Source organism: Vulpes vulpes, chromosome 1, assembly GCF_048418805.1.
Source record: "Vulpes vulpes isolate BD-2025 chromosome 1, VulVul3, whole genome shotgun sequence".
Lineage (NCBI taxonomy): Eukaryota > Metazoa > Chordata > Mammalia > Carnivora > Canidae > Vulpes > Vulpes vulpes.
The window spans coordinates 91,130,437-91,156,486 of record NC_132780.1 but is presented as its reverse complement, the minus strand read 5'-3'; the positions used below and the strand labels follow the sequence as shown (position 1 = coordinate 91,156,486).

Sequence of the window (26,050 nt, the reverse complement as noted above, 5' to 3'; positions counted from 1 at the left end):
AAGATTTTATTTATTCATGAGAGACACAGAGAGAGAGGTAGAGAGACAGGCAGAGGGAGAAGCTGGCTCCTCACAGGGAGCCTGATGCAGGACTCAGTCCCCGGACCAGAATCACACCCTGAGTTGAAGGCAGATGCTCAACTACTGAGCTACCCAGGTGTCCTTCAAACCTCTCTTTTTGCCACTGCCTGGGTCAGTCATGATCTCTGTCACTTCCATTTTCCCCATACTGTTCAAAATAATCTCTCAGATGATATTCTTTAGTATCTTCTTTCATGCCACCAACAAAACTTTTTCACAGTTAAGTGGATACCAGGTCTTTGAGAACCTTCTCTTGAGCCAGCCCTCTTTGGTTCCATAATTCTTCCAGCCACCATATGTGGCCTTGCCTTCATGGTTGCATCCACTTCCTCCACAGCAGCATATGTGACAAACCCAAAGCCTTTGGAGAGCTTGGTGTTCAGATCTCTCATCACCACACAGTCTGTACGTGTTCCCCATTTCTCACAATGGCTCCTCAGACTTGCATCAGTTGTTTCAAAGCTCAAACCACCAATGAAGAGTTTCCATAGATGTTCAGGCTCTTTGGGAGACTGACTTATACATGACAGAGGTGGGAGAGGAAATTTAATGATGCTTACTTGGTGGCATCCAAGGGCAGAAAGGAGTTTGACTTTTTTAGATTACACATATAAGTGAGATCATGCAGGTTTTGTCTTTCTGACTGGCTTATTTCACTTAGTACAATGTCCTCTAGATTCATCCATATTGAACAAACGGCAGGATTTCCTTCTTTCTTATGGATGAGTGATATTCCATTGTGTGTCTGTGTATCTATCCTATATATACTTATGTATATATCTAGGTGTATATATAGAGATATCTATATATAAATATAGATATCTAGGTAGATAAATATCACATTTGCTTTATCTATTCATCTGTTGATGGACACTTGGGTCATTTCCATACTTTGGCTTTTGTGAATAATGCTGCAGCACACACAGGAATACAGATATTTCTTTGAGACACTGGTTTCACTTCCTTTGGGTATATACCCAGGGATTGTTGAACCATATGGTAGTTCCATATTTAATTTTTTGTGGAACCTCCATACTGTTTTTCATAACATCTGTGCCAATTTATATTCTTACCAACAGTGCACAGGGCTCCCTTTTCTCCACATCCTTGCTAACACTTGTTATTTCTAGTCTTTTTGAAAATAGCCATCCTAACAGGTGTGAGGTGATGTCTCATTGTAGTGTTGAATTTGCATTTTCCTGCTGATTAATGATTTGAACAACCTTTACTGTACTTGTTGGAAATTCATGTTTTCTTTGGGAAAATGTCTTTTCCATTTCTTTGCCCATTAAAAAAAATTTTTTTTTAAGATTTTATTTATTTGAGCATGAGAGAAGCGTGAGAGAGAGCACAAGCAGGATGAGGGGCAGAGGGAGGAGCAGACTCTTCACTGAGCAGAGAGCCTGATGTGGGGCTCAATCCTAGGGCTCCAGGATCATGACCTAAGCTGAAGGCAGATGCTTAACTGACTGAGCCACCCAGGCACCCTTCTTTGCTCATTTGTAATAGGATTATTTATCATTATTATTGTTGTTGAGTTGTATGCATTTCTGACATATTTTGAATATTAACCTGTATCAGATAGATGGTTTACAAATATTTTATACCATTCTGTAAGTTGCATTTTCATTTTGTTGATTGTTTCCTTTGCTGTGAAGAACTTTTTTAGGGCACCTGGGTGGCTTAATCAGTTAAGCATCTACCATCAGCTCAAGTCATCATCCCAGGATCCTGGAATCGAGCCCCAAATCAGGCTTCCTACTCAGCAGAGAGCCATTTTCTCCCTCTCTCTGTCCCTCCCCCCTGCTTGTGTTTTTTTTTTCTCTCTCTCTCTCTGTCAAATAAATAAATATTTTTTAAAAAGCACCTTTTTAGTTTGATGTCCCACTTGTTTATTTTTGCTTTTGTTGTCTGTGACTTTGATTGTTATCCAATAAATTGTTGCTAAGGCCAATGTCAAAGAGCTTTTTTAAGTATTCTGGGAGTTTTGCAGTTTTAGGATTTATATTTTTAAGTCTTTAATCGATTTGGCGTTAACTTTTGTGAGTGGCATAAGAGAGAGCCTAAAAGGTATCCTTGTGTCCTATAATATGAAATATGTTTTAAATTATCTAGAATGTAAAAGAATACACAAATGATACACTTGCAGGGGGAAAAAAAGTATTTTTAGGTTGAGAAGTATGTTCTTACTGTAGAAAATTCAAAAGCCTAGAAAATGTAACTCTTGAAATACAGTGCCATGTTACTTAGTTTAACTATTTAGTAGGTTTCATTACATCCATACTTTATAGATGAGGACACTTAGGCATGGAGCAGCTAGGACTTGCAGAGGGTTGCCCAGTAATAACTGGTAAAGTCTGAACTCCAACCCCTGACAGTTGGATATGAAAGCCAGATTATGTAGAGATAATAAATCTTAACATTGGTTTATTTTCTTTTGAATGTATGTCATGAAAATTAGATCAGGAGGTATATACTGTTTTACAACTTGCTACTTTCACTTTGTGTTGAAAAAATATTTTCAAATGCCATCGGGGGTTCTTTAAAAACATTTTGAAGGCTACTAAAATTCCATCAAATTGATGTACCATAGGAAAAATCATTGTAGCTATGATTCTAACAGTTGATCAAAAATTGGCATAAACTGCTGGAAAGTGCCCCTTCTTTGAAGGTATAATCCCAATTTTAAATTTTATTATGCCATTGTAATAATAGTAAGACAGTTCACTTGCTTTAGTAGATTTCACAAGGACCTTCATTACCAATCGATTGTGAGTCAAGAAACGTGAAAATGCCCCCCTCCGACACAGTTATTTAATAGCATCCCTAACTACCTGTGTAATCATCTACTCTATACTGTGTCATGGAGGTGAGGGAGGCACTAACCCTGCCAGGAGGGGCTCTAGAAATGCTAGTAGGGTCAAGCAGAAGCATGGAGGAAGGTAGCGTTTGTAAAGATGGATGGATGTGTAGAGAGGATGTGAGGTTTAAAAGCACTGTGCATGCCTTTGATGAATGATTGTTAGCCTTAATGGTCCAGTCTTTCTTGACAGTGAAGATTAAGCTTGTTCTTGGCCTTTCCCTATATTCAAACTAGCCAGATACTTAGCTTTTACATCTTGGACTATATTTGACAATTTAAGGCTGAAAATATTGCTGTAGATAAAAAGTCAATAAAAGAGTAAAGGATACAGATTTTTCTATTTTCTGTGACCTCTGGGCCCTATGCATTTTATATCTGAGTGTGTTATTTGGATGGAAATAGTTCTTAGTTTTATCTGTCATAAGAAAAGTAGGGATGACATGACAACAAAAATTTGTTGAGCATGTGCAACATGCTAAGCACTATCATACCACCAACCTAAGTCCTAGGAGTAGTGGGCCCCTTCTCTGGGCTCATGTTGTAGAGTCCCTGTTCTTAGCTTCTCCAGAGTGGAGGGAACATTCCCCCTCAGAGCCCACTCCATCTCCTCAGTTCATGCTCTGAGCACTTGAGATCTCCGAATTCTCTACTTAGACTCTACTGAGCCTTCTTCCAGAAACTGCATGTGGACCCCTTTCCCAGCTTTACCTTTAAGAAAGCAGATGGTGCTATGGGGGTCTGCATGTCTAGGGCCCTAAACAGCAGCTATTTGCATAGCTGGCAGTCTGAGACCCGTGTCATGAAACCCTTGTGGGGCAGGACAGAACCAGAGGTGAGAAGAGAAGGGAATTGGGCCAGGGATCTTCAGGAGTGCTGTAAATGTTAGGATGGGAAATCAAGAATTCTTCTAATGTAGCTTTTTATCCCATCATTGTAATAGTTCTCCAGGTAGGTAATACTAGGTCCATATATAAAGTGAGAGTTGCAGAGGTAGAATACTTACTGTACAGATTGTAATTGGAAGAGCCTGAATTTGACATAGATTAGTTAGGCTCCAGAATTTTATTCCATGATACTGTTTTTTATCCATTCCCTGCATTGTATCCATTCCACTTTGTAGAAAATGTCTGAGGTCACATTATTCCCTGGATCACAAAATCTTCCCATTGATTCATCATTTACAACTGGCTAACAGCCAGTTTCTCTGGAATAGCATGCAGAGACCCTTCAAAAGCTGCCTCGACTCTATCCTGCCACATTCCTTTCTCATCCGTCTTCCCACTATGACTTATCTGGTTGTAATGAACCTACTCTGAGCCTTTGTCCCCAAAACCTCAGCTGGGTATGTCTTTCCCACTTCAGGCCCATGCTATACTATTTCAAGGCCAAATGAGCATCACCTTGTCCATGAAGACACTTGACTTTTTGTAGACAGGATCTCTCCTACTCTTGTTACACATTCATATTTGATTGTTTATACCTTAATAAAAATGTGCATTGCTTTATTACCTATGTTTTAATATTATCCTTTGTCTGTTACTTCCCTGAGGCTGTGGCTTCCATGTGGGAATGAACTACATGTCTTATCATTATAATCCTATATTTTCATGCAGAGTCTGGACATATATATAGTAGGCTAGATAAATATTTTTTAAAGACTTTTATTACTAAAAATCTTATGTACTTTTCACAAATGAGTTATTAATAATTGAATACAAATTCTAGTTCTGACAGTTGTGCTGAACTGCTAATGAACTGGTTTTATAAGGCATTTTGACATCACAACTGGAAATTTCTAATTCACAGGAAAAATATGTTACTTTACTTTTAGCCCTATAATTTCACTATCATGGCATTTAAGTGATGAGAAATCATTATAAAAAATATATATATATATATTTGTGAACTTTTTACAGGCCGATGAGCTCTGAATAGAGCATAAATCACAGTTTTGTCTCAGTGTGATTAGTTGTGTTTTTTAAGCTATTTGTCTTTAGCTACATAGACTTTCCTGAAAGATATGTATATCATTAATTGCTGTTTTTAAAGAGGTAGCTACCTATTTACATAAAATTATCAGCACTTAAAAAAGATTATGCTAAAAAAAAAGATTATGCTATGGTATTGTCCAGCTACTTTTTCTTCTTCCCTAAGATTTGAACAAGTGAGTTAGAAATCCTTTCTGTTTTGGTGATTTATTGCTTTTTGCCTCTTCATGGCAGAGATTCTGGGAAGAGTCCTACCTCTGGATTGCCAGTTGGAAAACTTTCATCATAAAAAAATCATTAAGTAGGCACTTGGGTGGCTGCATTGTTGAGCATCTGCCTTTGGCTCAGATCGTGATCCTGGAGTCCTGGGATCGAGTCCCACATCAGGCTTCCTGCATGGAGCCTGCTTCTCCCTCTGCCTATGTCTCTGCCTCTCTTTGTATGTCTCTTATGAATAAATAAATAAAACCTTTAAAAATTAAAAATAAAAAAATCATTAAGTAAAAGATACATGTGGTTCTGTGTTACGCCACAGGGCAGAACAATTCCCATAGGCAGGTTTCATGCTAGTGGTATATTTATACTCTAAGCCCAAAAGTTTGATTATGGGAAAGCTTGTCCTAGAAAGAAGCAAAATGAAGTTAAACATGGTGATTTTACACTATGTAACTAAGATAATTAAGTATATTTTAGGGTCATAAGCAAGCCTATTTTTCAGTCAAAAAGACTTTAGGGAAAACAAAGAATTCAGGAAGTATTTGAAAGGTGGTAAAGGAATGTCTTAGAGGAAAGGGGAAGGGGAACTATTCCTGGAATATGGCCTAGTTTTTGATAAGAAGGAAGGGTGGTGACTTGACAGAGTAGAAGAAGTTGGCACAGCAGGAGCTCAGGAAGGATTAGATGAAAGCTGTTACAGGAAACATAGCTCCTCAGGTTCCCAGGCCAAAAGCTTTGAAAGAAAATGGGCAGGCGTTTTTGCTCGTGTAGTACAGGTCTAGCTTCACTTTTTATTTCTAATGGTAATATGTTCTTGAAAATTTTTTGACTGTAGAAACATGTAATAATAATAATACCAAGATCATTCGTATTCCCAAAAGGCAGAGAGGCATTCTGGACATGTCTGAGGAATTTCTTTCCAGCCTCTCTCCTTCCTCCAGCCTTCTATAATTGTAATGGTTTATTTAAGAGTAGGAATGTCATAGTATGTATTCTCCATTGCATTTTCATTTTTAAACTTTTTGGCATAATATTTCAAAGCACTTTCCTGTGTCAGTGAAAACATTCCAGAATACTTTTAATTATTATCTATTATTCCATTTTATAAATGTGCCATAATTTCCTTAACCTTATTTACATTATAAACAAAAGAACAGTAAAAAAAAAGTCTTTGCATCTAAAACTTTGCTACATGTATAATGATTTCTTTAGAAAGATTTCATGGCATAGAAGACCCTCAGTGAAGGCAGATTCATGGTTTTAAACTCTTGATACTTATTGACAAATTATTTTTGGTGGACATCTTAAAGAATAAACCTTTTCATGGTGCCACAGGAAGGGGCTATATGAGAAATTGCTAAGTGTGTTGATGAAGGTGAGGAAGAGCTGAGTGTTTCATGGTGGAACAGCATACAAGTTGGTGTGTAAATGATTGACGTGGGAGATAATGTGAGGAGATGTAAGAAAGAAAGGATGCTGGGCTTTTTGTTTTTCATGAAAGGTCCTTCACAGGCTTATTGTGTGTAAAATGCTTAACCCAGTCTTGGAACAGGGTTTGAGAGCTACCAATGGGAACCAGTAAGGTCATCTGCTGTGGGAGGAGCTTGTGTTCACAGCTCCGCTGCTGCTCCATCTCTTTTCCAGGAGTGAGTTTTCCTCTCATCCTCTTGTTCTTCATCAATAAATGCCAATACTGTTTGTCCCTCCTCACTGGGTTGGCATGAAGCTTAAAGAACATCATGTGCCTAAGCTCTTAAAGTGGTGCCCCGCACACTCTTCCGTGGAAGGCATTAATAAGTGGTGCTTCTATACTTGCATGGCTACTCTCCTGTGTATCGATTAGGGGTCCTCTGGTTGACAGTGATGGAACACTCAAGCCAAAGAAAAAAAGCCAGCATGTTGTGTCCAGCACATTTTGTGTCTGACGGAAGGAAAAGGACACTTGCTTTGATCTTTTTACCAGACATGCTCATCTTTATAGGCCCAGCTAAACTTAATAGCCTTGATGCTAACACATCTCAGGCATTTTCCTTCTTTTTGATGATCAGAAGGTGAATTGACACTAACCCGTATCTTGGACAGGAATGATGGCTGTTTTTTTCTGCTGTTCTGTGTTAAGTGCCAAGTGCAATGCCCAGAACATAACAAATGCTCAATAGTTGTAGAAAAAATGGATTCCAGAGCAGCTTCTGTTATGATTAGCATGGACTTCATGTCTCTTTTCCTCTGGAAATTAAAAAAAAAAAAACTTTAGTGTTTTTCCACTTGATTACAGGGTATGTGTATCTTATGGCAGAAGTATGAATATTGATAAACCCAGATTGTTGGTGAAAATACCAACCCATAATGTGTCTTAAATTTTTTTTCCAAAGATAAATAAGTTCTGAGATGTCATGTACAGACTGGTGACTATTTGAAAGTTGCTAAGAGAATCCTCTTCAAAGTTCTCATCATAAGAAAAAAAAATTATAATTTGTGAGTTGTTAGATGTTAACTAAACTTATTGTGGCAATCATTTTGCATTATACACATATCAAATCATTATGTTGTACACCTGAAACTAATATAGGTCAGTAAGTAAAACTGGTCGATAAAACTGGGAGAAGGTATTTTCAAAGTGAATAAAAATGTATTCTCCTTTATGAATTGTTTTCTTGACCTGTTGTATTCTGTATTTTTAAATTACTGCAAGAATATTAGATGAAAACTTTGAAATGAAAAAAGTAAATGGGTTTGCCGTTGCCCCATCACAATGATGTAACAAAATATTTTTCGTGTTTAAGTTGCTTTCTATTCTTTTGCAGATTTTTTCTTCTGAATTGGCTTCTTTTATTAAGAAAAAAAAAGTCAAGAAAATGAGCTTGACCCATAGGTGTTAGAAAAATGATTTTCAAGGTAGATTCTAGCGTTTGAACAAATTTAACCTACCTCCATACAAATAACCATCTATTATAGAGTAGGAGCCATTAGACCTATCAAATAGCAAAGGTAAAATCCAGATAGTATTTACAAGTTGTCAGATGTTGATAAGCCTACTTAATTACCTATAGTTATCTTTTCATTACGAAAACAAATCAATTAGCATAGTGTTGCCCATCATGTAAATGAAACTTTCTTTATGGACAAGAACAACAGGTATAATTGCTATAAAGATTACAAGGACTGTAATGGTGCACCTAGGTGGCTCAATCAGTGAAATATCTAGCTCTAGAATTTGGTTCAGGTCACAGTCTCAGGGTCATGAGCTTGAGCCCTGTGTTGGGTTCCATGCTGGGCATGGAGCCTGCTTAAGATTCTCTGTCTCCCTCTTCTCCCTCCACCCCACTGGCCACTCATGCGCATACGCAAATGCTCTCTCTCTCTCTCTCTCTCTCTCTCTCTCTGTCTCAAAAAAAAAAAAAATACATGGACTGTCAGTGTAAGTACCAATAAGAAGTGGGAGAAAATTAGTTCCATACTTAATATTTTGCCTGTATACAAGCAAAAGCACTGCACTCACCTTTTTTGAGCAGAACAGAAGGAAACAGTGATGGTTATTTTTGTAAGGAGCCAATGGCTTTATGGCTTTAAAAAGTATTTTGTTCAGATTATGCAAGTATATTCTAGAGTTATTATATAAAAATTGATACAAATAGAAAGTATAAAAAAAACCCCAAAAGATTCCCCCATGCCACCGTCTGAAAATACTCACTGCCAACATCTAGCCCACTCTCTTCTAGAGAGGGCCCTAATTGATTTTCATTGCTATCCACCCTTTGTACTGTTTGAATGTTTTTATGTACATGTAAGTCTTTTAGAATAAAATGATAGTGAAAATATGAGCATAACCATATTATTTGGGAGTTTTAAAATAGAATCATAAAAAATTGCTGATACTCTGTAAAGATGGCAACTTCATATGCTCAACTTAATAATTACAGTAGGCTTGCTAAGATATCTTGAAAGCAGGCAGGAGAGAAGGAATTATGTTGTTCAGAGTATCATTCATAGGGCCAAAAAAGTTCCTGGAGGGTGAACCTAATCTTTGTTATGAAATACAGAAGGAATGATACTGATAAAAATAACTTAAAATAGAAATGAAAACTGTAATAAAATGGAAACCTTTTTAACAGCACTGCAGTGAAAGTCAATTAAGGAACCGATTCAATTCCAATTGGTTAAATAGAATTGGCTCTGGCGAAGCTTAGTCAATGAAAATTCATCAGTTTTTATACAAACTATATACAGCCGCAGTATTCAGAAACACGAATTATAAAGTCCCAGGTGTCACACAAGGTGGGTGGAGAAGCATTGAAAAACCTCCCATACTCAAATTAGCAAAGCGTGTGGCTACTAGGAAAAGTGGATGGTTGTAGCTTAAACTCAGCAACTGGTTTTAAAGCCTCATTTTCCCATTCATCCCAATTGCCTATCCCTTCTTATAACTACATACCAGCTGTCAAATACGCATTCCTTATCAACAGTCACTCAAAATAAGATCATTTACATTACTTGTTTGATGCCTGTCCCCAGTCTTTTAACCTGGCAACACTTGAACTGCTATTTTTAAAACGATATGTCCTACACCACAGTTGGTGGGGAGCTGTCTGCTGGTAAAAGCATTATGGAGGCCTAGGCTATGGGCTTGGAAGGCCCATGGTCCAAGTTGAAATCACAGCTGTTTCATTTATAAACATGGGACCTTGGATAGGTAATCTAATATCTCTTTGTCTTGTCAGCAATTAAATTTCTACTTTCAAAAGTTGTGATTAAATAGTAAAGATGAACATATGATCATGGGCCTTTACATATATAAGCCTCTGATTTTCAATCAGAGCCATGGTTATTATATGAAGCATTTCAGACAGTTATTGAATAAATGTCTCAGATCGTAGGATCCTAGAACTGGAGAGTGTTGGCAGACATTATAAATCTTAAGTATCTTTGTGTGTTTCCCATGTGGTTCATCAAGGAGAAATCAGCCCAGCATTCAGTAATTGATTATTTGAAGTTCATATTGAAGTTGGTACCAAAAGCTAATTTTTGGTAAATCCTAACTTTCCTCCTATTTACCTATTTTAATTTCCCTTTGTTCATTGTTATCTTCCAGCCCAATGAAGCTGGTCTTGACAACATAATAAAGGAAGTAGGCTTAGTCTCCTTGACACAACCAGACACAGTGTCACGGGATGATGTGCTCCTCATGCATATGCAGCACTGCTAGTTCTTTAAGAAATAATTGGATGGGAACGCCTGGGTGGCTCAGCCGTTGAGCACCTGCCTTTGACACAGGACATGATCCCTGGATCCTGGGATCGAGTCCCACATCGGGCTCCTGTGGAGAGCCTGCTTCTCCCTCTGCCTGTGTCTCTGCCTCTTTCTTTCTCTGTCTCTCATGAATAAATAAATAAAACCTTTAAAAAAATAATTACATGTCAGGACATGGAACCAGAGGCCACTGCCTTTATTTAATTAGGCAAGAGTGAACTTGCACATGCCTGTGAATAAAAAATAATCACTTAATGTAACTGAATATTGATTTTTGGTATGCCCTTTTCCCAATGAGGCAGCATCTGGAAAGATCAAAAGATGATTTGTTCTAATATAGTATGTGCAAAGGGGACCGAGTGGGTGCCACCTCGCAACTTCATTATCAATTTTATTGTGAGACTCAGTTAACAGGCCTGTTATTCTTTTATTGAAATCACTTAAAAAAAAACAAAAACAAAAGAAAAAACTAAGGCGGCAGGGTAATGCAAGCAATGAAATCATTTCCCAAGTGTTCCTTTCCTGTTTAAGTCAGGAGCTGACGTTGGTGATGCTAATCTAGGGCACTGCTGGGTCTGAGGGGAGGAGAGACCTTGGATTCTCAAGAGAGTCATTCCCCTTACCTCCTACACATATATACACTCACACACAAAGCTACCTTTCTGCCTCACTCAGCATAACATCACTTCAAAGCCTATCCTTGTGGAACTCTCAGACCAGTCAGGGAACATGTCCCTCTTCTCCGACCCATCAAAATTCCCACCATGTCGGGCAAAGGGTCCTTTCCCTTGAGGTTAGGGGCTCTTGGGATCCATAAGAAGTTGACATTTGGGGGCTCATGAGCCCCCTAAAATGATTTCTGTACTTCCCTCAGAGGAGGGTTCTGTGCCAGATATTTTAGGTTCATGATCCAGAAAAGGTTAAGAAAGAGATCTTTTAACTTTGCTCTGATCTTTTTGAGACCAAAGGGAGGAAGGAACTTGGTCTTGGGAGTCAGATGGATTTCCATTTGAATGGTCTCCAGTAGGTTTCAGCTGTGTAGCCTTGGGCAGGCTACAGAAGCTCTCTGAACCTCCAGTTTCTCAAGTGTAAAACAGGGTGAAAATGCCTATTTTAAGGTTGAAGTGACAGGTACACTAAACAGAAATAAGTGCTAATTTTATTTTTCTCTTTCTTAAATGAAAGCAAGTATCTGTTCTGTTGTGTTCTTGGCCAGATTTTTCTGAGCACCCGTGATGGTGTCTTGCTCACAGCAGGCACTCAAATGTTGGTTGAATAGGTGGTTGGATGGATGGGGTGCCTTGGCTTAGTACTTAGATGAAATCTCTGTCTCCTTTCTCAAAACATTTCTAAGAGATCTCTTGATACTAAAAGATCTCTCTCTGGAAGAGAGCTTGGTTTTGTCACCACCCCCCTCCCCCAGGACAGTTAGTTCCATGTCCTGTGCAAAATCTGTCCACATACTATGACAAGATTAGATCTTATTATTCCATGTGGCAAACCATGAACTGTGCTGCCTTTGTCTATTTCCAGGACTGGACGGACTATAGCCTGTAGGCCAAACCTGGCCTAGTGCCTGTTTTTGTAAATAAAGTTTTATTGGGACATAGCCATGCTTATTGATTTATGTATTGTCTATGACTGCTCTTGTGCTATGGCAGAGTTGAGTACTTAAAGACAACATGGACAGAAAGCCTAAAATGCTTATTATCTCCCTCTTTATGGAAAAACTTTGCCAACTCCTGATATCTTACTTGTACTCCTTACTGCAACCCTGCAGTATTGGTCATCAGATGCCCCTTTTGTGGATTAGGAAGTAAGACCCAGTTATATATCTTGATTGAGATCATACAATGTATATATAGCAGGTTCAGCATTCCCAGGAGTGGCCCTGTTGCTGCTGAATGTGGCCTCCACTCTTGTTTGATGCCCTTGGTGGGTGATGTGTGATACTTGGGCATTTTCAATTCAGGGCCACTCAGCAGAGATTTTCCATCGCCCAGGCTGTGAGACTGTGAGGGTTTGGAACCTCATACTTGCTCACTGGTACTGCATGTTCACTGGCAGATCTGACTTCAAATGTGAGCAGAAAGTTCATCCCTAATGAATGAATCCTGATGGATATTTGATTGTTTCAAGGGTTTGCAGATGACATTCTGTTGTTCTTCTGTTAATACTCCATCTGCCTTTTATTACTACTTTGCAACACTCACCCTTCCAGTTAATTTTTCCAGCTTATAAACTGGTTATGATTAAAACAAAAGAAAAAAAACTTGGAAAAAAATCAGTCACTCCTGCTTTAATTGACTGCATAGCAGTGTTTGCCTTGTAATGGTAGTTAAGCTGGCAATAACGGTACAATGAGAGAATTCCAGCCCCCTAGCTGGAAGTAACACTGGGTAATTTATCCATCTGTCACAGGATTTATCTAATGAAAAATGGCTGCAGTGTTAATCGATTGTCACGTAAAAGTGGCTATTGTAGCATTGGGTTGGTGAGGGGAGAGGTGAGGACTGTGAAGGCGAATGTCCTCTGATGGAGTCTGTCTTTGTTCTTTCTTTGTGGCCACCATTAGGGAGGGTCTGTGACTCTTGCTTCATCTGTCATGGAGCTGCTGATGGAGGATCCATAGAAAAACAGAAGAGCTGCAGGGTGGATAGGAAGGAATCAGAGCTATAATTAACTTTCTGTGTCATTGTGTTCTACAACAGCAACCCATATTTCTCCAAACTCAAAATCCTATAGTCTCACCCCGTAGCTTTCGTACTCCCTAAAGTCAATGAATCTTTCAGTTTATGCTGAAAATATAAAACAGATAAAAACGAGGTTGCTATGGTTTAAGTGGGGGCGGGGGAGCCTGGTAAAATTAAGTAACATCCCATTTGTTATGCTAGTGTAGCTCCATGGGGAAATACGAGGTTGATTAAAATTCTTAGATATTGTTTAATTATTTAGAGTGAATGTTCTAACAGAAAGATGTTTTTCTTTTTGTAGCTCTTCTGGCTTACTCCTAACATACTTTAGTGCCCAGTTATTTTGTTAAGCCCTAAAATATCCAAGTACCTCTCCACATATGTCTTTTTCATCTCTCCCTTGGTACCAGGTACTTTTCATTAGTCAAAGCTGCTGACATTTATATTTCTGTCTTGGAAACATGCTTATCGAAAACCCATCAAAAAATTCAGATCTACCTGATGGAGACCAAAAAGCAAATTTAAAAAGTATAAATGATTGTTGAACATGTTGAATTGGAGAAAAATTGACAAGTTAATAGAATTTCCATTTATATTGATGAGGCACAGTAGTGGTGTAATGCATCCACTTTGTTGGTGAGAGAGAAGTATGAGCAAGGCATTGAAATCTATATAAATGGTACTTTCTAGAGTTATTCCCCCCAGATATCCTAGGTCCTATATTTAGGAAAGAGAAAGGCATGTACATGGACCAGTGAGAGCCCCAGCATGTAATAATTTGTGCACTAAAGCAATTGGTTGAGGGTCCTTGTGTTGGCTCTTCCTATAGCCGAGGCAAGTGCCGATATGCTATCTTTTTTTTTTTTTTAAGATTTTATTTATTTAAGAGAGAGAACATGAGCAGGGGCAGGGGAAGGACAGAGGAAAAGGGAGAAGCAGAATCCCTGCTCAGCAGGGAGCCCGATGTGGGACTTGATCCCAGGACCATGAGATTATGACCTGAGTCAAAGGCAGACACTTAACCAACAGAGCCACCCAGGTGCTCCTGTGTTATCATTTCTGCACAGATTTTTTTTGCTGTGTGTTTTTTTTAAGTCCATGTGCATTTTTATTATTGGTCATAGTTTTTATGTATGTGTGTCACAGCATTTGTGAGTGGGTGTACATAAGGCTTGTATCACTTGACTGCCAGCTTTGCTGAGCTCATATGTTGTCCTTATTTATGTGTTTTGCCAGGGAGAAATGCTTGCTTCCTCTCCAGTTGGCTTTGGAATCCAAGAATGTGAAACTGGCCCAACATGCCTTGGCAGGAATACAGGTATGGCTCTCACTGGGTGCAACCAGGTGACAGAAATTGATAGGCTACTTTGGCATTGAAAGAACAAATACTTAACATTTTAAATACTAGCTGTTTAAAGACCCCAACTGTAATTTGTTTGAACTAGGTAATAACCATAAATGATAACAGATTTTTCTTATATTTACCAGCATTTCTCTGGGTATAGTATATCTTGTGGAGCATTTGTCATCTGATGCTGATTCCCAGCTAAACTCACAGAGAAATGAAATATTTTGGAGGATGTCCAACTTTAGGAGAGCAAAGGATCCCAAGAGAGACAACTCCAGTTCTGTACCAATTAAAATCTTGTATATATTTAACATCTTTGATTCTGTGTAAGGAGAATTAGTAAACTGGAAAGATTTTGTCTTGTTTTCTATTTTACAGTTAGGTTGGTAAATGAATTCATGTGTTTTGTTTCCAGAGCAAGAATGGGAGGAGAAAAAAAAACGAAATTTGGCCTAATCAGAAAAATAAGATTGCTTGAACACTTTCCTTCTCTGAGCATTTGTTTGTTTATATTTTATACTGTATAGAATAGGTCTAATTCCAACAGTGCAAAGGTGATGACTATATAATATATTGACTTTTAAGTGGCTTAGCTTCTAAGTGACAAGCCTGTGGGGTTTATTCAATGTGGCCATGAATTGGTGGCCTCTGTCAGGTATCTTTTCATATTAGTCTGTACTATCTCATCCTTTAAGTTTCTTTCTCATACATATAAAAGAGTGAGAAGACTATGGCTCTTCTGTCTCCAGTGGATCAAAATTAGATAATGTATGTTTTATGCATTATCTGCATTAGACATTTTTAAACATTGTCAGTATTATTAAAAACTCTTTGCTTTCTCCAAGGTGATTGGGCCAACCACGAATGTGAATGAGAGTTTTTTTGACCTGCTATGATATTCCCTTTCTCTAGTATTATATAGATTTCCCACTTATTTTTTTTCAATTGATTGATTTTAGAGAGAGTGTATGTGCAAGAAGGAGGAAGGGGCAGGAGAGAGAGAGAAAGAGAATCTTGAGTAGACTTCCTGGCTGAGTGTGGAGCCCGGTGTAGGGCTCAATCCCAGGACCTTGAGATCATGACCTGAGCTGAAATCAAGAGTCCGATGTTAAACCAACTGAGCCACTGAGGCATCCCCCATTTATTTATTTATTTATTTAACTCCCAAATACTCTAAGCTTACAGAACCATGTTTTCAAGGGCTTACTTTACCATGTTAACTCCAGTGACTTGATGGACAATGAGTCTTCCTCTTACTAGCCCCTGTTACTTCCTCTTAACTTTCAGCATGCTTGTAGGGCTTTTTCCCCAGTCTTTATCACTTTAGGTAAAAACAAGTTTGAATATAAACTTTAACTCTGGGATGCCTGGCATGCACTGCATGACAGTGAAGAAATCACTTTTGAGAGGATGTAGACAAAGTGTCAGGGCGTCCTAAGAAGATTTGAAATACTCGATTTCTGGATTTGCAGTGACATTCTGCTAAAAGAGGGAATCCTTACACAGGATAAATCAGAATTCCAAAAGTTCTTCACGGCTGCAAATCTACACTAAATAGGACGAGGACAGATAACTATAAAATCTTACACGAGGGTCTCAAAAATTGACTGTCTCAGGGCAGAATGGGAAGAATAGCCTAATTGCAGCCCTTGTGAATGAGAATTAGGGATTTCAGGGTGAGTCAGCATAGAATGTACTGTGACTTACAACTAAGCTCATTTGATCTGAGAATATAATTAAAGTTATGCATTGCTGTTTTTTGGCTTTTGGTTTTAGGCAATAAACACATTTAATTATCTCACATAACTAGAATTCTAGAGGCAGGCAGTTCTAGGTTTGGTGTGACAGCTTAATGGTGCCACCAAGATGCCATTTTTTTTTTGTCTTTCCCTTCTGCCATCTTAAACATTTTTAAGACTTTTTTTCAAGAGCAATTTTAGATTTATGATAAAATTGAGAAGAAGGCACAGAAATTTCCCATATATCTGCTATGCCCAGCCATCCCATTACCAGCATCACTCACCAGAATGGTATTTTTTTTTTTTTTTTTTTACCAAGAATCAAACTACAACGACACATCATAATCACCTAAAGTTCATAGCGTACCTTAGGGGGCACTCTTGGTTGCTTTTATTCTTTAATGTCAGACAACCCCTTAAAGTTTGACATTCCCTCTGGAGGCCACATTTTAAGTAGGAGAGTATCTGTGAAGCCACCTCACTCCAGGAACATTTGAAGATGCCCAAGGAGGTTTAGTATGGAGAAGAAGAAACTTAGGTGGACTTCATAGCTGACTTCTGATAGTTTAGCTTAGTCCTTGTGGCTCCAGGGAAAGATGAGGGAGTAGAAATTCTAGGAAGGGTTTTGGTACAATCTAAGACAGAATTTTATGGAAAATGAAAGTTGTTCCCGAATAGAAAAGAGCTGTGAGGTGTAATGTCTCTTAAGAGACCTCATTAAAATGACTGACTTCTCATTTTGGTTTTTGTGGGATTTGTTTTCTGATGAAAATGCATTAAGATTTGTGAGCTCATGAATACTACTTGGGTAAATGACAGTTCACATTAGGAAGTAAAAAGGTAAATTCTGAAAACTGAACTTGTTGTCTACAAGATGTTCTCCCTTCCTGTGACAAAGCTATGTTAGGAATGTGTATGTGTGAATGTGACTTTTGTAAGGTGCTAGAATCCCCTGGGCACATTCATCCTTCATCCCCACCAACCACATAACCTATTGGTCACCATGTTATTTAGAAAGAATTATTTAATAGCAGCAAAAAGTCTGCCCACACTGTTTACGAAAGGTTTGATGTGTTTTTCTTTTTTGTTGTTGTTGTTGCCACGTAGCATGAGTACTTTTCCAATGACCTCCACCTACGTGGCTCCTGAATACAAAAAATTATCCTCAGTACATTCTAAGGTTTTCCCCTGCTGCCTTATTCTGTTGTATCTATCTGTGATCATTGCCTTGTGCTCTTTACAGAAGCTTCTGTCAGAAGAGAGGTTTGTATCCATGGAAACAGACTCTGATGAGAAGCAGCTGCTCAATCAGATTCTGAATGCTGTGAAAGTGACGCCTTCCCTCAATGAAGACCTGCAGGTGGAAGTGATGAAGGTTGGTTTGACGTGGCTGCCAGTTTGCGTCATTGGGACGGGAACAGACTGATCCCCCCACCCCCGCCCCAAGCCCTCGTTGTTATTTGAAAATGCTTCTGTATTGTGGTCATGCCAGCTCCCCCTTCATTTGGAATGTATGGTGGTTCTTGCCTATGGTCCCCCAGAATTACCTGGATTGTTGAACAGAAATGACAACTAAGTAAGAAGATAGAATTTCGGTAAATCTATATGATTTTTGGTCTGATCCTGCATATCCAGTGTTGCTAGGAAATGTATTTATCACATTTTGAGAGCATGCATGTGAGTAGATCCAGCTTAGGGGAGTTCCGATCATTCTGAGTATTCTGCTACCTGTTTATGATTAAACAGAGCAGTGACCTAGTGATGTTTTCACATATCCTAAGGCTCTAGAAATAGTCAATTTAGGGTCAGGAAGACTATCCTTCGGAACCACATTAGAATCACATCTTTCTTGTCTATTCTCAAATGACATGAACTTTAATCTCCCACATTTCAGTTATTTTTTCAGGGGATAGCATCTCTCCCTCTTCTTTCCCTTTGCCCTCTCTTGAGGATCACCATGACTGGGAGCCCTTCATGCTGACTCTGGAATGTGTCCTATGCTGTGAATGAACAGGGAGCTGAGCGGAAGAGGATGGAAATCTCTCTCCTAGAACAGTACCTCAGTCAGAGCAACACAGCTAGAACCACTGGGCTGGCTTTTAATAATGCCATCTATTCCTTCTCTCCCTGGAGGAATAGGTACAGAGAAATATTTGGGAAAAGTTGGTGTCGTATAATGATTGATTTCTTTCCTGGAAATGCACTGAAGGATTTTTGTCTTGGATAAGAGACTTAACTCCTCTGGGTTTCAGTTTCCTGTTCAGCAAAGAAAAGATTATTTTAGTCATGACATTTTCCTCATGCCTTGCACCTCACCCTAGCCGATAGTATGAGTAATTGAGTGCAGTGATGATAAGCTGAGACTCTGAAGCCAGCTCATCCACTTTCTAGTTGGATATCCTCGGGTAGATTCCTTAACTACTCTGTGTCTTGGTCTCCTCATCTATAAAATGGGGGAAATAGTAGCACCTGCCCAACAGGACTGTTGCAAGGATTAAATAAGTGATATTTGTAAAGAACTTAGCACAGTATCTAGCATAAAGCAAGTGCTTCAGAAGTGTTAACATATGCCTACTACTTCCTACCTGCTGCTGCTGAGTCATAATCTCAGTGGGTGAGTCTAGGAATATTCTTTTTTTTTTAAGATTTTTTAAATTTATTTGAGAGCGAGAGAAAGAGAGCATGAGTGGGAGGGATGGAGAGGGAGAGGGCTAAGCAGACTCTGCTGAGGAGGGAGCCCCACATGGGGATTGATGTGGGGCTCAATCCCAGCACCTCAGGATACTGACCTGAGTTGAAGGCAAATGCTTAACCGAATGAGCGACCGGGGGGCCCCCTAGGAATATTCTTAAAATAAACATTGAGAATCCCTGAACTAGCTGGTCTTGATGATCTCATTCATCTTTAACTCTCTTCAATTCTGTAATGGACAGTTTTGCCTTGTCCTCCGACATATGTTTAGCAGCTGTGCGTTCATAGGAACTGAAGACTAACCACTTCTAGAATTTATTTTACTCTTCCATTTCCTCCATGCTGCTGTTGAGAGACAAGGCCAGCTGCCACGGTAATCATTTCTGTGGCTTCCAAGACCAGTCTGCTGAATCATTCTTGTATTATTAGGTCTTCATACGCTGAATGGTGAGCTGTGGTGTCCTACTGAAACACCTCACAGATTTCACGTTACTCTGGAACTTCTCCCAGGAATATACCTTTTTGTGGAATACAGGAATATGTATTAAAAATTAAAAGGAGAAAGTACTTATTCTTAAAGTCTTGGGGAAGCAGGATGTTTAATGGTTATGTCAACAGTAACACCTGTTTTGAAAACTTATGCTTGCTTGCTACTTCCAGCCCAGCAGTGCCTTCTGCTAGCCTTGCTGAGGACAGCAGTTGACACATGTTAACTCTACTGGAAACCCTGGAAAGCTTATCTTAATGGACTTTCTAATGACACCATGATAAACCATTGGTATTTGTCGTTAATGTCTGGGAAGAGATCAGGCATTGTCAAAAAACAAAAAACAAAAAACAATAATGTAGGCTGCCATTCTTTAAAATTAGGTTTCCAAAATGCTTAAAAAGAGAAGGGCCTTTGCCCTATGCTATTATTCTTAACCATTTAAACATTGGGATTGGGAAAAATTATTTCCACTCACAACAGACCTAGCCTTCAGCTAATTTCTTTTATTCTATACTTTTATTTAGACCAACAGTTTTAGCCAAGCAGCTAAACAATGAATGATAAGATAACAATCTGTGATAACCACAAGGGAGGGTTCCATGAGCATTTCTTATTTCTGACATTTGGATTATTTGGATCTAAGATATATCCAAATTATAGCATTGCTGGCTTATAAATAATGATATTGTTTATGCCCTTTATCTATGCAGGAAGAATTTCTGTGGTTACTTTAGTCACCTTCAAAAGCGTGTACCCTTTTATCTTGGATGCTGTAATATTTGTAATGGCCTGAGAAAAAACTCACAAATAAGTCCTTGTTTTGCTGACATCATTAGAATATGAAAATGTTTTTGCCACTTCTCCCCAAAATACAGTTAACAAAGAAAGAATTGGATAAGCCCTCAAGGAAAGGCTGGATTCATTTCATATGAAGGGTATATTTATTCCTGATGCTTCTACATAACTCATTCTCATGATAAATTATCCAAACTAGGAATTACCTGTCAAAATCCCCTAGTCATTTCATATAAATATTTTGTAGGTACGAGAAAATCTTTTAAGGTGAGATATGGTAGACATTTTCAAACACCAATATGCTATTCAAGAGCGATAAAGGCACACCATGCAGTTTTTATTTATGTCTGTCCAACCACAGCATAGCACATTTTTATGACAAACCCCAGGTGCTATTTTTTAAGAAGTGATGCCATGCATTTTACTCACCTATTGCTATCTGGTAGTGTTTATAAACACGAGAAATTGAACCCTGTCACACTTTTCAGAGTATGTAGCAGTTGTATTGAATTCCTGGAGAGAAAATAATATGGTTTCCTCTTTTAGACATTTCCCTAAGATTAAACTAACTAATAATGAAACTCAAAATTCTGATGGTAATGTTCTCATTTAGAAGGAAGGCCCTAGACTGTCAATTGGAAGGTTAAAGAAAAAAAATATCGATGATGCTTACTCCTGACAAATTAAATAGGAATGAGGTTAGACCACTTAGTCTAAGATCTGTTCTACATGGTTTTACAATCTAACAGGAGGGGGAGAAGAGGCAATTTTGATTTATTGAAATGGCCATGGAATCCAAATAAAAATTTTATAGCTTGAGCAAATCAAATTTCAGCACTGTAGAATCAGAAAGAAAATTTTTCTGAAGATAGATTACCTTAGTAATGCATTAGTAGACAGCAGGGAACTACTTAATATTTACGTTAAGTACTTGTCTGCTTTGGTAGCATTTTCCCAAGGTGTGTGCCATTTCTGTAAATGCCATGCAGACTCCATAGAAGTCAGCTACGTAACTAATGACATCTCTGACTAGAGCAATTAGGACTTTTTTTCCCCTTCTTCCTGATAGATAACATTTAGTGCGGTTATTAGCTGGTACAGCTGGCTGGTCTTTAAAACCGGAGGGAATTATGGCTGGCCTTCTGCCTCCATAAGTGTGTCAGAGATGTGAGCATCCTGAGGAGGGCCGCTAGCTTTGTGTTTAAGGAAGGATGTGATACTGGATACCGAGAAAGCATTTGATGAACGTTCTGGTATTGGATGTTTTACTTTGTATGCACCTTTAGGTAATAGAAATGAATATTGACTGGATACTGTAGTTTTTAAAGGGGAAATGACAGGGGCTGATTAATGTTTATTATGCATTAGATGCTCTGATAAGTACTTTACATTCATACTCAGGTCATACATCTAGTAAAATGGAAGGGCCAGTATTTGAACTGTAATTCACCTGGAGGCCAAATGTGTGCTTTTAAACAGTGGGCTAGGTTTCTTGCCTTCTGAGTCTCTTCTAAAAGGCATGTACATGGTAGTCATTAGTATCCCCATTCCAAAGATGATTGAACAGAGAAATTAAGTCACGGGGCGGTAAGGGGCAAAGCTGATAGTGGCTGAGAATCCTGTGTGTTTTTGGCATCCTCCATGACAATGCATTCTCTCACTAGTTTCAAGACCTAGATTCAAATTTGAAGAATCAATATCTCTTTCCCACCAAATTAGCTGACAAGTGTGTGGGTGTCAAAGAGCGAGAGAGAGAAGGATCGAGATTGAGATCAGGTTGAGGGAAGAGAAAAAGAATGTCATTTACTGTTGAGGTATTTTTATGTTTTACAACAAAAGCCAACCAAACATCTATAGAAAATACAAAGATGAGTGATTGATAGAAAACGAGCTAATGGCTATAGAGCTGGTAGACCAAAGCTTCAGGATGTCCATTTATAACTCTGGTCTTACAGTGAGAAGGAGAGAGTGCTTTTAAATTATGTACCAGCATTGCAGTCAGCACCTTTGTCTGGGAGGAAGAAACAGACCAAATGGAAGGACTGGTTCTAAATCCCCTCAATCATGTCTTGGGCACCTGGGTGGCTCAGCCCGTTAAGTGTATGTAACCGTTGGTTAGCTTTCAGTTTTGTTATAGTTATAAAAATATGTGTAGCATCTTAATAAAATGAATACCTCTAAACTCATTCAAGTTATGAACCTGAACATTAGAAAAATACCTTTGCTTTGAGAGTTTCTTCTTACTCTTTTTTTTTTCTATAGCCACCCCCTCCCCCTACAGCCTATAAAGGTAACTTTCTTCTGCAGTATGCAGTAATGGAAAAGTGTTTCATCATATATTTCTGATTCCTAAAAAAGGGCTTCATCATGTTTACTATTGTTAAATTGTAGCTTAAAAGAAGAATCTTCTGAATTGTTATTTATTGATCATCTACTAGTATATATTTAGGGTCCTAATCATTAGTCATAATTCCACAGTCTACAGAAAACACCCCACCATTTATGCTAATAAATTTCTATTCCATCCTACTAGGTAAAATTCATATGATTTGGTTATACTGGGGAAGCTTTATAATTATTAAATGTCTAACATATAGAGAATCAAGTTGGCTTTAGCCCTTTAAAAACTATCTTGAGGAACTTGGTTGATCATGTCTATAAGCATTGATTATAGAATTATCAAAAACCTCATGTGTATATGGGTAGAGACTATCTGAGATGAGGTGCCTGTTCTGGGGAGAGTCTGAGAGGGAGAGAAAGAGGGAATAAAGGTGTTATCTAAGACATGCTGATGAACTTTACTTCTTAAAGCATCAGCTATGAGATTAGGTCGAAATAAGTTTGTTACAGACTAACCTAGAACAAGACAGTTCATTGAACTTTTCAGTTTGTTTTCTCTTAGACTTATTTCCATTGGTTTATTCAGTGAGTGTATTTTTATTACCAGCAACATATAAAATTTTGTAGGATTAAAAGCAGTACCTTCAAAGACAAGTGTTCAAAATCCAATAGGAAAGAGATAACAATGTACACATTTACCATAATTCAAGGTAGTTGTGTATGTTGTAGCAGAAGTGGAGTTGGAAAAATTCAGAAGGAGAAACCACGTTGAGCTGGATAGATCAGTGTTTCAAGGAGAGGGTAATATTTGAGTTGGATTTTGAAAGGTGTATAGAATTCTGACATTGATATTGGGAGGGTGGGCGTTCCTGGTAGAGAAGGAAAGCCCTATAGATGGGAAAGCATGGGCTGCAACTGTGATTACTGAAGGCTGGTAAGTGATGAGCCTGGAGGGGAGGTTGAGAGAGGTTCTCTGGGGCCTGGTCAGAGTGAGCAGGAGCAGGACAGGGACACTTCCAGAGATGGGTGTTAGGTGTTGAAGGTGCAGGGGAAAAGAAGGAAGAGTTTTGCATGATGGTCCAGAATCAGCAGAACTGAGTCAGAGACGCTAGTGAAATATAAGAGCCTGGGATCCCTGGGTGGCGCAGTGGTTTGGTGCCTGCCTTTGGCCCAGGGCGCGATCCTGGAGACCCGGGATCGAATCCCACGTCGGGCTTCCGGTGCATGGAACCTGCTTCTCCCTCTGCCTATGTCTCTGCCTCTCTCTCTCTCTCTCTCTGTGACTATCATAAAATATATATATATATATATATATATATATATATATATATATATATAAGCCTAAGCAAGAAGTCCTGAGGACTTGAAACATATTGGTGGCAACAGGAAGGGTCCTGTGCAACTATGTGTGGAAAAGTGCACCCAGCTGCACGGGGCTGATCTGCAGAGAGAGAATCAGGAGCTGTGGTGGCTGGCAGTGGAGTAGGTGGTAAGTAGGTGGCGGAAGAAAAATCCAAAGTGATTACAGGAGTAGGAGCCAGGATTTCTGACTGAATGGTGGGTTTTTAAGGGGCCAGTTTAGGAGAGAGATAGTTCACATTGTCAGATATTAAAGAATTATAATATTTTTAAAGGATAATTTAAAGAAATACAAGTAGTTCAGCACCACAGGCTTTCCAAAATAGAAGAAAGTTCACTGCAAATCCCATAAGTATGACTGATTTTTGTATATTTGTTTCTAATCCTATCTATTTATGTGTTCAGTTATATTCATTGTGTATATAGGATTTTTTATTTCTTTTCACTTTAGATTATAAACCTTTCCCACAGGGCTATATTTATTCCTTTCATATAATTTTAATGGTTGCATAATTAGGAATTTTAGAGGTGGGGGAAGTGTTCGCTGTGTCACATTGGAGACTTAATGCTGTTGACAAGATTTTCATGGAATTGCATATATTCGTTGGTGCTGTTGAGAAGTTGAAATCAGGGACTGAAACTTGGAAGAAATATTGGCTCCAGTGATAGATTTTTGAGACTCTAGTTAGAGGGAAGAGTTACGAGAACTTGCCAAGGGGGAGAGAGTTTGGAAGGAAGAGCAGAATGGTTTATTTATTTATTTGTTCAAGTGAATTAGCCAAGCTCATTATAATTTAATATTCACACAAATTTTTTTTTACAGATATCATTGGTACAGCATTTCCTAGAATTAGGTGCTAAGGGCATATTGATGAATATCAATGAATATCAGACTTACTACTTGTGGCAACAAATCAAGGCCAGAAGAAACATGACCATATGCCAATTAGAAATGTTTTCCAAACTGGGTACTCAGGAACTCTAGCAAAATATTCTGTGGACTAAAAAAATCTGTCAGAATAGCCATTTGCCAGAATGTGATTTCTCAAACTACCTGTCACCTTAGCCTCAGATAAGTCTGTTTGAGTCCTAAGGGGTAGAAGTTTCATGTGATACAATAATTTAATTTTTATGTAAATCAAAATAAAGGTTAGGATCATAGCTCAACTACCTGTTGTTAACTTCAGTCTTGGATCTTTGGAGCATAGTGAAGGACCAGTGGGTCATCCCAGATCCCCTCTGAAAGTCCTCGATTCTCCCTCTGAGGCTTTTGGAAGCAGAGTAACGTTGTAGGGGTTCTCAGCTATATTCACAAGGCATGTGGGGTATAAGTGATCTAAAACAGTGATTCTCAACTGGGGACTATTTTGTCCCCCAGAGGATATTTGGCAATGGCTGAAGAAATTTTCAGTTGTCACAACTGGGAGTGCCACTGTCATCTGGAGGGTAGAGGCCAGAGATGCTGCTAAATATCCTGCAATGCACAGAACAATCCCCCACAAAAAGAATCATTTGACCCCAAATGTCCACCACACTGAGGTTGCAAAACTTTGATCAAAATAAGAAAAAGAAATGCTTATTTTGGGCAGCCACATTTTAATTGTAGATGAGAAGAAAATGTGCCCTGACATTCTATATGTACTTTTTCACTACCCCCACCCCCACTCCAAAGATACACATTCTTCTGTTCTGCTGTCTTCAGAAGGCGGAATCTGCTTTATTGTTCGTGTGTAGACCCTGAGGAAAAGAATCTGTTTCTAGTTCATGGTCAAGGTACACTTTCAGCAGCTCACACCCCATAAGGCTGCACATGCAGAAGAGGGGCATGCCCTGCACCCAATGGAAAGGCATTTGGTGGCTCAGAATCCCCATGCTCAACACTGAATTTCCCATCCTTGTTTTTGCCATATTTGACAGAGTAAAAAAAAAGAACTGGAATGTTTCTAAAGAGAAGGAATTATGCAATTATTTTTAATTTTATGAAGTTTCATGCCAAGATAAAGGAAATGCCAGAAGGAAATGTGCATGAAGTAACGAAGTTAGATTTTCCACCAGAACCAGAGCTGGGGTTTGAAATGCGTTTGGCATTAAGAATTTGAAGAGTGTCGTCTGCTCTATGCTCCAGTAAAGACAAGGCCTTTTGTGGGCTGGACTCAAGTTTTTAGTAACTTTTTTTGAGCTGTAGTAGATTTTGTTTGGT

General features: G+C 38.7%; 1 protein-coding gene across 4 annotated transcripts in view; it reads left to right on the top strand.

Annotated features, from left to right (window-relative positions):
• ARFGEF3 (ARFGEF family member 3) overlaps window positions 1-26,050 on the top strand; it is a 177,647-nt gene that overhangs the window by 27,882 nt on the left and 123,715 nt on the right. For all 4 annotated transcript variants that reach the window (XM_072719995.1, XM_072719990.1, XM_072719980.1 and 1 more), the window contains exons 3-4: window positions 14,325-14,406; window positions 17,419-17,550. In XM_072719995.1, the coding sequence (XP_072576096.1) occupies window positions 14,325-14,406; window positions 17,419-17,550 (214 nt within the window). The remainder of the gene's footprint in view (window positions 1-14,324; window positions 14,407-17,418; window positions 17,551-26,050) is intronic.